This window comes from Paralichthys olivaceus, chromosome 3 (genome assembly GCF_024713975.1).
Source record: "Paralichthys olivaceus isolate ysfri-2021 chromosome 3, ASM2471397v2, whole genome shotgun sequence".
NCBI classification, from domain to species: domain Eukaryota; kingdom Metazoa; phylum Chordata; class Actinopteri; order Pleuronectiformes; family Paralichthyidae; genus Paralichthys; species Paralichthys olivaceus.
Genome location: NC_091095.1, coordinates 14,338,447 through 14,353,141, shown reverse-complemented (window position 1 = coordinate 14,353,141; position 14,695 = coordinate 14,338,447). Strand labels below are relative to the sequence as shown.

At 39.1% G+C, this 14,695-nt stretch overlaps 2 protein-coding genes across 6 annotated transcripts; one reads left to right on the top strand and one right to left on the bottom strand.

The window, feature by feature from the left end:
* Window positions 1-3,344: 3,344 nt before the first annotated feature.
* On the bottom strand, window positions 3,345-10,127 carry ccl25b (chemokine (C-C motif) ligand 25b). 5 transcript variants are annotated; one of them, XM_069522098.1, is made up of 5 exons: window positions 10,032-10,127; window positions 4,734-4,832; window positions 4,236-4,353; window positions 3,876-3,990; window positions 3,345-3,774 (listed from the first exon to the last, which is right to left on the bottom strand). In XM_069522098.1, exons 2-4 carry the CDS (start codon window positions 4,795-4,797, stop codon window positions 3,876-3,878), a joined length of 297 nt encoding a protein of 98 aa, XP_069378199.1. In that variant the 5' UTR covers window positions 4,798-4,832; window positions 10,032-10,127; the 3' UTR covers window positions 3,345-3,774. The 5 variants fall into 5 exon arrangements, with proteins under 5 accessions (XP_069378199.1, XP_019936856.1, XP_069378195.1 ...); XM_020081297.2 differs by lacking the exon at window positions 10,032-10,127 and adding an exon at window positions 6,579-6,743; XM_069522094.1 differs by lacking the exon at window positions 10,032-10,127 and adding an exon at window positions 4,941-5,419.
* On the top strand, window positions 7,092-13,930 carry gclm (glutamate-cysteine ligase, modifier subunit). Its single transcript, XM_020081295.2, has 7 exons — window positions 7,092-7,311; window positions 10,053-10,115; window positions 11,348-11,432; window positions 11,796-11,852; window positions 11,941-12,143; window positions 12,263-12,377; window positions 12,663-13,930. The coding sequence occupies exons 1-7, from the start codon at window positions 7,177-7,179 to the stop codon at window positions 12,830-12,832; spliced, it is 828 nt and encodes a 275-aa protein (XP_019936854.1). The 5' UTR covers window positions 7,092-7,176; the 3' UTR covers window positions 12,833-13,930.
* Window positions 13,931-14,695: the final 765 nt, after the last annotated feature.

Sequence of the window (14,695 nt, the reverse complement as noted above, 5' to 3'; positions counted from 1 at the left end):
AGCCAGATATCACTCTTTGCCTGATAACATCACCTTTATTGTCAGTTCTGCCAGTGTCTGCACACCCTGATGAGTTTCTGATATGCTCTATTTTTTACAATGAAATGTTGAACCCAACGGCTTTTTGAAATGTGAACACACTGTGTGGGTGCAGACAATGAGACACTGATGTCCCAATGGGCACTAAAATAAGTCTTGACATGCACTTTGTTTATTTAGGAATCTTATCTTTGAACAAGATTCACTAGTGGGAAAGTCTGTGTTGCCACTTACGCAATATTTCAACTGCAACGCGATTTTCAGGAAGGAAGCCATCAATAACGTTAAATTAGACATTAAAGTAAAAATTAAACATCAATGTGCAGCATCTGATTAAAAATAAAAACACTATTGAGAAAAGAGCTGATGCATTGATGGAAAGAGAGCAAGTTGTTTATTCCAGAGTAAATAATTTACTTAATGTGATCAAAGGTGGATGTCATGACATCTGGCTCAATCTGGTTCATTCAACATACACAACAACTTTAGCTCAGCAACCCACGCTTGAAACCAAAACAACAGATTCAAACCTTCCTTTTCCCATTAATAAGACAATGGAATGCATAAATAAAAGTGAGTTTTTTTTAGTTAGGAAAAAATACCTTTTTATGAATTAATGCCTTCTCACAACATTTTAACAGCCTTTGCCACAAAATACTGAATAAGATTAGGGACTAAAACCATTAATCAAATATTTACCATTCAACAAATACTTTATTTTCTGTTCTTCTTTCCTTTCTGTTACAATTATACAGACTGTTTTCTCTCCTTCCTTCCTGGACAACCAGTCTAGGTTGTTTGTACCTTGGCAGTGGAAGAGCAACCTTGAGGATGTAGGGGAAAAAATCACTTGATAAAAACAATAGTATTATTATTATTTATTGAAATTTCAGTGGCTCTCGTCCAGTGAATGACTTTCCATGGTACAAAATTGAGAGCTAAACTGTCTGAGCTTAAAAAATAAGTGGTTGGTCAGGGGTTCATCCCACACATGATGGAAGAGCAGCAGACTGAGGCCTCATATGGAGCTGGTTTGGGGTGAAGTGGACAGAAACTGAAACATTTGTGGAAACTCCTGTAAAGGTGTTGGGACAATCTGTCTGAACAATATTTAATATCCTTTACAGAAAGAATGTAAAGTGTGTTGATGTAGAATGGCACTCAGCACAGTGCATTCCTCCACTATGGGCTATACTGAAGGTAACCTTGCTCACAAACACTCAAATAAACCAACAAACCAACATAACCTTGGAGTAATTAACCAAAAACTCACTATAAAACTTCCAGAAATTCAGATTTAATTTAGTTAAATAAGAAGATTCTATGATTCCTTAGTGTACTGAAATATAAATCACATGATTAAATCAACTATTTAGCCTTATAAGATTCAACTTTTCAGTATATACTCACATCATTTACATCATTTATACTGACAAGTATATAAAATACTACCTAATTTTTCTGTGCATCATGTAGCTTGTGATCATTTCACAAAAATACAACAAATTTACCATTGAGCACAGGGTCCCTGGTTGAGAAAAGACCACAGGATTAGACAGTGAGGGAACTAAGATTACTTTTGTGTTCCCTATAGAGGCCTGCAGGTTTCTGAGAAAAGATCTTGTTGTTAATTGAGCCCTGCAGCTTGTGGGATTGGGATTCAATGTTGAAAACATTTCATCACTCATTCAGACAGATTCTTTCAACAGAACTGACTGGAGAGATTTAAAAATGTCTCCAGACATTACCAAAAGGGGCAGGGCATCATGGTGGCCTGGGGGCAAAGATATGAACCATCTAGACTGTTGATAATGTTACTGGTTCAAATACAACTAAAAATTGTTGGGGTTTTTGCAGTCGTCTCAGTAACTTTCTCTTCCCATTTCCTATTTGATACTCTAAATACAACAAAAAAGTAAATATATGTCAAAATAAATTATAAGACCAAAGTCCAGCTGCCTATTATTTTTAACTGTTTCTCACTTTACTTCAGTTTTAGTTATGTTGTTTAACTTTTTAAAGTGCAGACTTTAATTTATCATTTTACTTTTCCAGTATGAATTCACCAAGAATGTCTTAGAATAAGTATTTGGGACACAGCATGATAATCACACTGCCATGTAAGAGTGTCATCAAACCTATACCAGCACAATTAGGGAAGTGAATTTATGATTTAGAAATTGTGAACTTTCATACACAGAACTGATTAAATTTGACATATTAATATTTTCTCAGTGTAATCAAATATTATAGGAAAAAGCATCTGTCAGAATGTGCACCAGTCATATAGAAACTGAACTAAATAGCATGTGTGAGTGCCTGGGACTGTAAATCATGAGAGAAAGACACTAGACCATGATAGAAAACATCAAATCAAGAATTTTTATGAGCAGAGTTACAGTTATCCTTGTTTTTCAAACCATAGAGCATCAACAAAGCACTAATAAGTGACCAGAGTGGCACAGTTGACCCTGTTTTTGGTTCAGTGGATGAGAATAATGACTTGTGGAATGTGGAAAAGATGTAACATTGACTGAGACCCATAAGCTGTTTCTCTCCTTCTCACCTCAGGTATTTACAGATTGTATCTTCACCTTCAGTTTCTGTCCTGCATTCCAAAAGACAAATGGATATGTTTAATTCACAAAGTGAGGATTATAGACAGGTCAGATCTTGCTCCAGTTGCTTAAAGGGGGATTACAGTATTTTTCAGGCTGGGCCCTATGAAGTCCTTTGGCATCAGTTCAGTAGATCACCCCTGCTGGAAGCTGAGACACAATTAGTTTCTAATGCAATCAAACTTGAATCAACATTTTACTCTGAAGTGAACTGGATTACAAAACTGTTTAGACAAATGATTTATCCAATGATACGTATCAGTGTGAGATATGTTCAAAATCCTGATATAGACTGACTTGAAAACTCTCTTTAATCCAGCCGTGTTGGACTGGATGTCTGAGAATCTGGCAGATTTTTTGCTGTTGACTCAAACTTTTACAATCAGTGTCATTGTCTAACCGATGAAAACCAGCTATGTTTCTTGTGAGTGAGTTGTGAAAACATTGCTTTAAAGTGTTAAACTGGATTGTATTTTCAGTTTCTGCCACAGGTAAGTTGTTACTGGAATAAAGCCGGTTTTGTTTCTTTAGCATCCAGTAAAAACATAACCTTGGTGGAATTGTGCAACCGATTTTTCCTTCCCTACATGTCAACCATGTGATCACCAAGTCAGGACAGAAATAATTCAAAACAGCTTGATGTTAACTGTCGTGTTACCATATGTTCTGATTAACTATTACAGAATGCAGAGTATTTATGTTTCTTCTTTATTTGATATTGGGAGACACAAAGCACAATTAGACTGCTGATACAAAAATATATCTTCTGTGTAAAAAAAAAAACCTATACCATACATGCACACAGACTTATACACAGGCACATATACACACTCATATGTTTCATAGCTGCAAAATAGTAGCTTATTTGTAGCAGGCGCTACTTATCACAGAGTAGTGAACAGCAATGGCTCATATACATGAAATTTGCAATACTGGCTATAATTTTGAGCAAATGATATGTTTGTGTAATAGTGTACATGAGATACATTTGTATCAATAGCTAATCTACTGAAACCTAATACATATGACTCTGGGTTATATACGATGCCTGACGGGGAGGGAAAACAGCTGCTCTCCTCTCCCCTGTTCTTCTCTTTTTTTTCCCCCATTCACTGGTCTGCAAAGTCAAAGGTTATCAGATGAAAATTAAGTCAGTGGCTAACTTTGTCTATGAGGCATTAAAGTACATTATGTAAGAATGTTGTGTCACCTTTTTACCTAATTCTGCATTTGCATATCCACGGTCCTGATCAGCTCCTGGACCCAAGAATCGTGTGGATTGGCACAGACAGTCCGTTGTTTCTTATGAGATGGCTTCTTCTTTAGCAGAAACCTGCACGATTGAGTGTAAAAGGATTTAATGATATCAAGCTTACACATGTTTCATAAGCAGCCAAAGGCACTTAAGAGTGCATGTTTCATAGTGCTGTGTTTATATCCCTCACTTCCTCAGAAGGCAGGCTGTTTATTTTCCCATCAATCTTTGCCAAATTATACTACAAAGTAGGAAGTTCTAACAATGTGCAAACTAAATGCTCGGCGACGGCCAAAAATTGAAGGGATAACATTTGTACTTACACAACAGCTCTGATGTAGCAATCCCCATCTGTTTCTTGCATCATGTAACTTTCAATGTTTCTCTTTGCATTACCCCTCATCCTCTTAACGTGCCCGAGGCAGCAGTTACTATAGGAGCCTGGAGAGAGATATAAGGTTACGTTGAGTTAAAGAGGGATACACCTCCCCACAGGAAAATCACAGGAAACTCTCACAGACACGCTCTGAGCAGCATTCACAAAAACTCTAAGCCAGGCAAGACAGATTACACTTTGATAAGAATAATTCATCTGATTCAAAGAATTACGTAACCATATAAAAAGGAATGTGTTTTATAAAATACAGCTGCTGACACATTTGAAAAAAGCACCAAAAACCCCATTTTAAGACTTTAACTTACAATGTTTCCTGCACAGTATTGAACTAATGCAACAATTACCACTTCAATCTTTGCAATCCAGCTTTGCAATAGCAATAATGTAGTTGTGGAGTAAATCACATCTAACTTCTTCCTCTTACCTTGTGCCAGACTCTGGTGCATGCACGTGAGGAGCAGAAGGAAGAAAAGAGCTTGAAACTTCATGGCTGCTGCTGCTGGTGCTGCTGGTGTGTAGCTCACTGCACAGAAACAAATGGATTAAATCCCAAAGAAAACAAAACAGACATCCGCACGGTCCTGTCTTTCATCCATGATTAAAAATATTGAAATCCTGGTTTGCAGCTGACCTCTGTGCAGCTCTTCCCTCTGAAGCATTCTGTGTTATTTTACTGAAAACAAGTGAGTTTCTGATAGATTATATCAGGATCCCCCTTTTTGCTCTTATCTCTGACACTTTACTGAACTCAACAGTCGGACCACAAATTTCTGAAGTCAGGTATTCTAACCAAGAATAACAAGGAACTGTATCAGAAGCATGCAGAGAAACGTACCTGCTCAAATTCAGTATTTCAGACGTCCTGGGAGGGAGAAAAGCTTTTATCCAAAGCAGCTCGTGGTGCCCCCCCCAACACAAACTCTACTCATACCCCACCTCCTCTGACATGTCAACACTCCAACTTTTACTATTGCTCAGTTGAAGTGCAATTTGATCACTGATTCCCACAAGGCAAATCTATTGTTTTATAACTCTCATGATTGAGTACTTTCAAAGCAAGAACTCTTGACCCCTCTTACACAAATACCTCTGTTTTTTTCACTCCCCAAATGTTCAGCAAAAACACAGAGAAACTTTGAAAAGATGAAGTCTCTGGTGTACTATATATAAAAATATACCCTGAGGAAAGCTGGGGTTGATGGTTTAGTTCCTCTTCTGCTCTTAAGCATCTCATCCCTGCAATGATTTGATTGCTTTCAAATGTTCATGTTGTTTGAATCATAAATCTGGATAGTGTTTTGAATCGGTCAGGATAAGTGATTCTTAAGCAGTTTTTTGAGCATGACCTCCAGAGGATGTCCAAAAAATTGGGTCTGGACTCTCCGGAGTTTGCCTTTCATACATGCACAACACAGGAGGAGATTCTCTGCTATGACACATGGACGTAACCTAACTTAATTCTGCTGCAGAGATCACATTGTCTGCCTTTATCCCCAGAAGCTCTCCTGATATCACCGTCTGTGTCTTCTATGTGTATGGCACCGCTTTTTCATCTGGAGATATTTGTTTTGATTTTGTGTTTTTCAATTTTGTATCTGTCACGTGTTAGAAGTATCATCAACCCCTAAACATTAAACTCATATGTAAGAAATAAAAACATCTAATTTCGAAACTAGGAACAATAATAGGATGCTACAGAAGTCTCTTCCAGCAAGGCTCTCTTCCAAATTTGGAAACCTGGCTGCAGGGATTTCCTCCCATTCAACCACAAGCACATTAGGGGGGCTAGGTACTGATGACGGGTGACAAGGTCAGGCGCAGTCAGAGTTTTAGTTCATCCCAAAGGTGCTGAGCGGGATTGAGGTCATGGCTTTATGCAGATGGGTCAAATTCCTTGTCTTCAATCTGGAAAAAGCATTTCCTCACCAAACTGGCTCCATGCACGAGAACTCTTATTATTGTGAAACAAGAAAAGGTCCATCTTAAAACAGATTTTAAAAAGCATCACATGTTTTGTCATCATTTAACTTTTGCAATAAATTTTGTGCCACAGGAAGTTGCAAAAACATAAAAAAATGTATTAGCTCGGAGGCTGTTTCTTTTCATTCAATTATTTGACATTGTTGATAGTTGTGTAATCATATAATTGAACATAAACTTTTTGGACCAATTAAACACATTTCAGTAATGTTATCTTGCTTATAAAATAGAAATCAAAGTTAAATAAGTGTGGAAGCGTTCATTATTATATTCATACACATTAACTTACCTGTAGAAATCAATTGATGTATTGATAATAGTATAACCGTGATAAACAATGTCTTGTTAAAGGTCAGCGAAGCGTCGTCAACCCTCCAACTCACTCACAGTGAATCCAGCAGGATCAGCATTGTGGTGAGTAGATAATGAGTGAATTTTCATTTTTCCGTGAACTGTCCCTTTAAGGGCTCGTCGCGTGATTAAAGACAACTTAACAAAAATAATTAGAAAACACTGCATCACCACCTAGCGGTCAGAGCAGGGACTGTCCCAGCACAAGGATCCGGTTCCGTTGATTCGGAGCAGCCCTGGCGCGTGCAGTCCATTCCTTCACGGATCCTCACCGTGTTTTGCGGGACACCCCCGGCTCTCCTTCAGAGCCTGGTCCGCAGCAGCAGCAGCAGCCTCGGGTTGGACAACGCTCCTGCAAGTCATCCTGACTCCACCGGTTTTTAAAAGCTGTGTGACCCGTGTTGTCGTTTGTTATCTCCCACCAGTCACGGCAGCGGCTCGAGGACAAGGCGGTACAGTGACAGCACCTGTCTGCGCCCGGTTTCACCAGCAGACACCGGTTTAGCAACTTAGGGAGCTAGCTGCACCAAAAGCACATGGACCCTCAAAACACCGACAGCACTGAGGCGAAGATGTGGCTGAACCACGCCAAGACCCTGCGGCTCCATACCGGGAACCTGGTGAACCGGAGCCGCCTGAAGAAGAAGTGTCCGGGCTCTCCCAGCGAGGAGGTGAGATCATGTCAGGAAACAAACATGTCTACTTTTATACAGCTTCGTCAACATGATAGCTTATTAGCTTAGCCTGCTGGACAACGTCAGGCTGGATAACTGACCAGCTATTATTTGTGTTAGCCGACATTAGCCTGTTAGCCACGTTTGAGTCGTCTATAAAGAGACATTTTTAAAAAAGTCTTGCAGGTGATATCCCTGGAGGCCCATGTCTAAGGAAGTGAATCTAAGCTAAAGTTGACTGACTGACTGACTGACTGTGTGTGTGTGTGTGTGTGTGTGTGTGTGTGTGTGTGTGTGTGAAGTGAAGTATTTGTCCTCAAATCGCACCTCGTTGTACACACTTGTTGAAAATTAGTGTAAGTGATTCATGATTCTGCCCCCTGATCTGAATCTGCACCAACATTTACTGTGTTTCCCTCATCCATTCCTTATCCTTCCACCAAGTGTCCTGGTTATCCATTTCATACTGTTTGTGTAATCTTGCTCACTAACAAAAGAACAGGGTTGAAAACATAACCTCTTTGATGAAGGTCATGACTTAGTCAATTAATCAAATATCAAAACAAGTTATTCATTTTCTGTCGCTTCACTAATGTATGTGTTGTTTTAGGACTCTATAGATCTTCACAGTAGTAGAGGACAGCTGTCAAGTGTTGACACACTTCCTATGGTGTCAGATAGCTCAAACAGTAGCTGATCTGTGTATGCATAGCTCCTCTCTGAGTCAATTTGTCAATACAATTGGTTTGCAAAACCTATATGCTCCGTTTGCTCCTCTTCAAAATGTTTTTCAAATCCTGACAAACATTGACATTGTTCCTTTTAAACAATGTAAACACAGGAAATACCTGCTAGAGCAACAATTTGCCTGAGTAGAGAACTACAGACTAGAGAATAAAACTAAGAAGGGGAATAGAAATGCAATGCCAGCCCAATAATATGACTTACAAGACTATTAGACCACCTTTTCTTTTTTCTTTTTTTTTGAAATGTAACAGCCTCCTGAATTTTACAGTTTTCATGCTGCAAATTAAAACTATAGTGGGGCCCATATGTAAAAACTGAGCTGCCAGAAGAAGGAGTTTAAATACATAATTTCCCTTCTTAGAATTCAAATGTCGAACATGTTATGTGTCAGTGAGGCGGCCAGCCAATTAGGACAAAGGTCTGTCATCGTAGAGGAGATTTTTCTGTGATGATGGAGGTGGTTTCCAGACGGTGCGACAGGAGCAGAGTAACTGCAGCGTCTGACTCGGGAAGCTGTGCTCATGCAACGTTTTAATGTGATGTGACATGGTGATGTTCTGCAATGCTGGCAAAAAACAGACACTATCTGACCAGCATGCATTGTTTTACATCCCAGAAGAGTGTGCTTTTATCACCATGCCCTTTGTAAGCTTGTTAACACTTGTCCCTTCATGGATTAAGTGACAATAAGCTTGTTCACACAAACCAGGCAAAGTATCGGCATACACGTTGTTCTTTTGAACACCTTGAGGAAATTTCTTCAAAATTTGGCACAAGTCAAAGGTGAACTGGTTTGATTTTGGTGGTCAAAGGTCACTCTGATGTCACAAAACGGCATCATTTTCAGCCACATTTGAAGAATGCTGAACTTATTATGACACTTTTTTCATACAAATTATTGGATACATTTAAACAGTGACATTTTATATCCAAAAGGTCAAAGTTTAGCGTCACCGTGACATGGCATTAAACATGCTATAACTCAGAGATGAAGAGGGATATTGTGGATATATTTCCTGCAAATTGACTCAGGAGGAATACATCCATGAGCTTTTGTCCGAAGCCTGGTTGGAACTTGTGTACAGAGCTGTGTGCTGCAACCGCCTTAAGTTTGTCTAAAGATTGAGTATCTTTAGTTTTTACTAAACAAATAATCTTAGTGACCAAGTGAACTTAAGTCCTTATTTGACTCCTCTAAGCAATACAAACTGATGCTGGTAAACAAGACTTTAGTGAATGCAGTTAAACTGCAAATTTTCCACCCTCACAGCCATATGACTTGTTTGCTGTTGGGCTTACTGGTTTATTTTGTTTGCATCTGTACACAACTCACTGTCTCAGTGTTAGGAGTCTACTGACTAAGTAGTGAGTTCATTCCTCCTCACATGCATGCAAGTGAACTTAACAAACACTTGGAAGTCTGATTAACTCTTAAAGACTAACTGTAAATTGAGACACATCAGATAGGATTTTGTAAATACTGTTCACATAATCATCCAAGATGTAATTTTACAATGTAGCGTTTTCTAAACAAACTCATGTCGGCCAAGGTCTGCTGTTCAAGTTCATTAAAACCACGTTTTATGGAAATAGCTCTTGTTGTGAAATCAGTGCTGATAAGCTCCACACTACCTTCATAAAACCATCTTGAGTTGTCCAATGACTTAATCACTTGCATGATGTCAACGTGGGACTCTGTCCTATCTCTACTATCCATCCATCCTATGTGATATCAGCAAGCATCAGAGCTGAGGTTTGTAACTTAATGTTCAGCCACATTCTCTCATTGTTCCACACTTGGATCAGTTTGTGAAATTGTCACATTATAAGGTTTGTCCAGCTGATGTCGTCATTTAAATCACACAAAGCAGCTCTCCAGATGTTAGTGTGGATTCTGCTGGGAATAAAAAGATTTAAGCTTCAACTAAGTTCCTCGGATCCTTCCTTAAAACTGTGGCTGTTAATCTCACCTTCTGTTTTTTCCTCTTCAGCTTCAAGACTGCATTCAAGCTACACTGAGCGACTGGTTTTCCACAACAAAGCCGCCATCTGAGGTGGGCTGATACTTTTTTATTGTGTATTCATGTTGCGCTGCTGGTTTCTCTTTGGGGAAGTACAGACCTTTATTAACCAGTTTTGCATACATCTCATGACTTGCTGTGAGAAATGAACACACTAGTATTTGAACACAGCTACTATGCTGTGAGGCAGTAGAATTCCAGTGCTTGAAAAAATAAAATGACTTTAGGGATGGGCTTCAAAGGCTTTCTCTTGGCACACTGAAAAGACGCTGTCACCATGAATGTTCATGCAGCGCTGCCTGCCAAAGGCTCCATTCCAAACGTGTGTCTGCTTGTTGGGTTGGGTAAGGGGGAAGAGGTGGGGCACAGAAACCCAGTTTTTGTCCATTAACTGTGATGTGATTTTTGCAATGTGTCACCATGGGATCATTTGCTTCAATCAAACTTTTATGAAAAGCCTGAAGTCAATATTAAAAAGGCTGATCCAATGTAGTGAACCACTATTTCTGCTGAACATACCCCTGCTGCAGCTAGTTTTGCATGGCTCAGCTAATCTCCCTCCCCTTTTATCACCACACCGACTGGAATCAAATGGGGATGGTTTGAAAGAGGTGAAGTGGGGGTCATAAATACTTGCAAATACAAAGCTTGTTAGAAGAATGGGATATTTGTTGAGTCCTTAGTGCTCAAGCTGCGTTTGCTTCATTTTTGCTGGTAGGAAAATACATAACTTTTTTAAATCCTGTATAACGTGTCTATATCATAAAGGTCAACACGTGTTAGTGTTTCACAAAGGTCTTTTCATTAACACATAATACCATTTGCATTCTACACACACCATGGTACAAGTGTGACTTTCTTTCAGATTTACATAAAATTCACAACAGCACTATGTCACACATGAACAGAGCAAATGTACATCATGCTCTCCTCGTTACGAGTACTGTAATATGTGTATATTTGTATTGATTCACTTTTGATTGCAGATCAGTGTACAGAGGTGACCATCCTTTTTTGATCAAGGGCAATTTCAATTTTTATATCATCATAAATTATTGAACACATTTCAATTTTTAAGGTGTCTGATGTCAGATGGTTGTGATGACGATGCTACTTACAGCTGGTTTCAGGCAAAACAACCTTAATCAACATTTAGTAACACGATCATGTTTGAATGAAAAGTCACTACATTTACAGACAGAAGAGTGTAATCTTTCATATTTCACGACATGAGTAAGTCTCTAAAGTGCTTTTCATTCATGCAGAACTTTCCAGATACACTGGACTGCTCCATTCCCCAGGCAACAGACGCGATTACACCTGAGGAGAGGGAGGAGGTGAAGGTTTCAGGTCTGTACTTCTGCTCTGTTGTCTGCAAGAACAACATTAAATCTATAAGCTGCTCACATTCAGTTAGCTTTCATGAACTTGTTCAGGATACTTTTGTCGTTTTAATAAGGGAAATGTATTGGTAGATGTTTTGTTAATATCTACATTTAGTAAAGATAGTTTATAGTAAAGTAAATTAAGAAAAAGGTACCCAATCAAGTTATTAATTAAAAACATCCCCCAATTCATCTGGCAGCTAATTGAGTACCCCTACCTAACTGACTAAATAAAAAGTGCATAAATTATAAAGTAAAAAGTTGCACCAATGATTTATAACCTCATGATGTGGTGGACAACATGTTTACGTTTGCCTTGTTCTTTTAGTCAAGCTGTTCCTGTGTGAGTCACTTCAGTCGTCGATCAGAGATGCAGTGGAGATGGGTGAGTTTTTTTGTTTTTTTTTAATCTCATCAGCAAAACTTTGCTTTGGTCTCTCTGTACTTCATCTGTGTTTGTCTCTCCCTCATAGCCTGCCAGACACTGGCAGTGTCCCAGCTTGACTCGGTTATCATAGCGCCACCTGGGCCCCTGGAGGGTGATGGTCAAACCCTGTCTCACCTTCAGCCAGCCTGGGAGGAGCTGGAGACCTTGGTGAGGAGCCAGCGGATCGCAGCCATTGGCACCTCTGACCTGGACAAAGATCTGCTGGAACAGCTTTACAACTGGGCGCAGGTCAGTGGGAATATTATAAATGTGAGGCCTAATCCAGAGGAAACATTGATGTTGACTCTTATATAAAGGTCAGTCTCTGTTTGTGAAACCAATCACCGACCATGTTCCCTCTGGACCAGGTGAAGCCAAGTAGTAACCAGGTCAACCTGGCCTCCTGCTGTGTGATGCCTCCTGACCTCACAGCTTTTGCTAAAGAGTTTGACATTCAGCTGCTCACACACAACGATCCCAAAGGTGAAAGATCATTTATTTTGTTTTGCCAGTCAGATGAATTTGGTTGATTTTTGTAATCGATCCAAACCTAGTGATGATCCTAGTTTTGAGTTCCCAAATTAGGCATGAGGGTCACAGATTGACTGAATATGACACACTCAAAAAGAGAAGAGTTAATGCATTGTAGTTGGGGTCAACTGCAGCATCTAATTTGTTTGTGCTTTGCATAGTGTGAAGAACCGAATTCACATGTACCTGTTTTCATTTTAAACCACTCATCTCTCTGCTTCATGTTTCCGTCCTCAGAGCTGATGTCAGCAGCCACCTTCAAAGAGGCGTTGAAGGAGGGAACACAAGACCTGAACATCGCCGACTGGAGGCTGGAATGGGTCCTGCGCTACTCCATTATTGTCAAGAGCAGGGGCATCATCAAGTCTAAAGGCTACCTTGTCAGTGCAAGGAAGGCAAGCCCCTAGCACTCCTCCGCCAGAGAAGAAGACAGGGATGAAGCCATTTTTCATTCACATACTCACTACACACACAACATGCAGTAATGGCGCTGAATACTGGATACTGCTAATCAAAATGGGTCCTGAAGTCATTGATTTATCTTACAGATAAGGTTCCATCGTCTTCATATATGATTTGTTCAGTTTAACAGATGCAGGTTTCCATCAACCTCGTCTCAGTGAGATCAAAAATAAAAGATGAACCCCACTGTCAGTTTGGAGACAATACTGTGAAACTCTTAAGTTTCACTGTGACCAGTACACTTTTTTACCACCACAGCAGAAGCTTCTTTAACTATGGAAAATGTTGGTTGATCCAAAATGAAGGTTCCCTGACCCTTTTCTGATGTGAAGTGCCTCTCATCTTTTTCTCCTTCTATCCTTCTACCTGCTTTGTCTCCACTGTGTCTGTGAGAATTGAGCTTTAAACACGTTAAGTCTGAATGAAAAGATTATGATTGCAAAAGGGTAGAAATCTATTGTTTTTAGTAAATAAGTATACCAAACATTTTGAAAGGATAAATGAAAACTAATATAGTGTGAAAAAAGTTTTATATTTGTGCAGTTTTGGTTGTTACTGCTGTATATGACACTATTGCATTCCACAATTAAGAAAAACCATGCACTTTCACATTTCAAATCTAAATATATATGAGCTGTTTATTTTACGATGCAGACTTTTAACTGGTTAAACGGACAACTGTAAGAGTATAACTTTAAACTGTCATGTTTTCTAACCATGCAATATTTCTGACGATGCATTGAAATTAATTCCCCTTAATGCTCATATGATTCATTTGACGGTTGAGATTAGAGCACTGTTGAGATTAACAGAAATAGGCCGATGTCATCTATGTGTTGTTATTCTATCACTGGAAACTGTGTCTGAACTGAGACGAGGTAGAATGCTAACTCTGAAAAAGAAGTTATGTTTATGAATCATGCTAGCTTTTTTCCAGACAGGGTCCAGTTAGTCTCATGAAGACAAATTATCTGTTGCGCTGTAAACATATTTAATGCTATCTGTATATCATGACCTGGCTTTATTAAAATTATGAAATGCTCCTTTGTACTCTTGACACTGGTGTATTTAATACAGGGGAGAATGAGTGAGTAATGATGCAATCAATATTTGGTGTCACAAAGAAACGTAACAGTAAAACTAACCTTTCACATGTGTGTGCTGCTGAGCCAACAGACTTTTAACCTGTTACACTGAGCTCATCAAGCTCATTTGATTTAACTATAGAAATAAAAGCTGGTGATTAATCTGAGGAAACAAAATTAACATTTACATTACAGATGTGGTAGAAGTTGAATTGCAGTCATTGGCCTGCTCTTCCATCTACTGGAGACTCTATGTAGTGCACATTGTTTAACTAAAATGTCTCTCCTACGCACATAGATTCAGATGGAAATTTAGGCTTCAAGTAGCTTAACACACAAGAAAAGAAAAGTGCTCAAGAATTACAGAAGTACAGAAGAATGTGTCTATGGAGGCTGTTCGAATAGTCTATACCATTTAAGGTGGACCACGTGTCTCTACTTCCTCCCACTGCAGAAATGACGCCAAAACATCTCGGATAGGAACGCGTCCATCTTGCGCTGATGACACAGGTCCTGCTAATACGATCGACCAATCATGTCTCAACTGTCAAATCATGACATTTTACTGTTTTTATAGCATCAAATCACTTATTAAATATCTGCACTTAAATGTACAGCAGTGTGATAAGAACTACCTAAAATGACAAAAAAAAACATTTGAGAATTTTTGACCAGGAATTTAAAAATTAGGCCTATGTCCCATTCACTTACATGGATGAGGCA

Excerpts from the sequence above, each read along its gene's own strand:
- ccl25b (XM_069522094.1), bottom strand. The coding sequence starts at position 4,968 with ATGCTTCAGAGGGAAGAGCTGCACAGAG. Across the intron at positions 4,833-4,940 it reads GAGGGAAGAGCTGCACAGAG|TGAGCTACACACCAGCAGCA; the intron begins GTCAGCTGCAAA and ends GTTTCTGTGCAG. Across the intron at positions 4,354-4,733 it reads GCACCAGAGTCTGGCACAAG|GCTCCTATAGTAACTGCTGC; the intron begins GTAAGAGGAAGA and ends ATCTCTCTCCAG.
- gclm (XM_020081295.2), top strand. The coding sequence starts at position 7,177 with ATGGACCCTCAAAACACCGACAGCACTGAGGCGAAGATGTGGCTGAAC. Across the intron at positions 10,116-11,347 it reads CAACAAAGCCGCCATCTGAG|AACTTTCCAGATACACTGGA; the intron begins GTGGGCTGATAC and ends TCATTCATGCAG. Across the intron at positions 11,853-11,940 it reads CAGAGATGCAGTGGAGATGG|CCTGCCAGACACTGGCAGTG; the intron begins GTGAGTTTTTTT and ends TCTCCCTCATAG.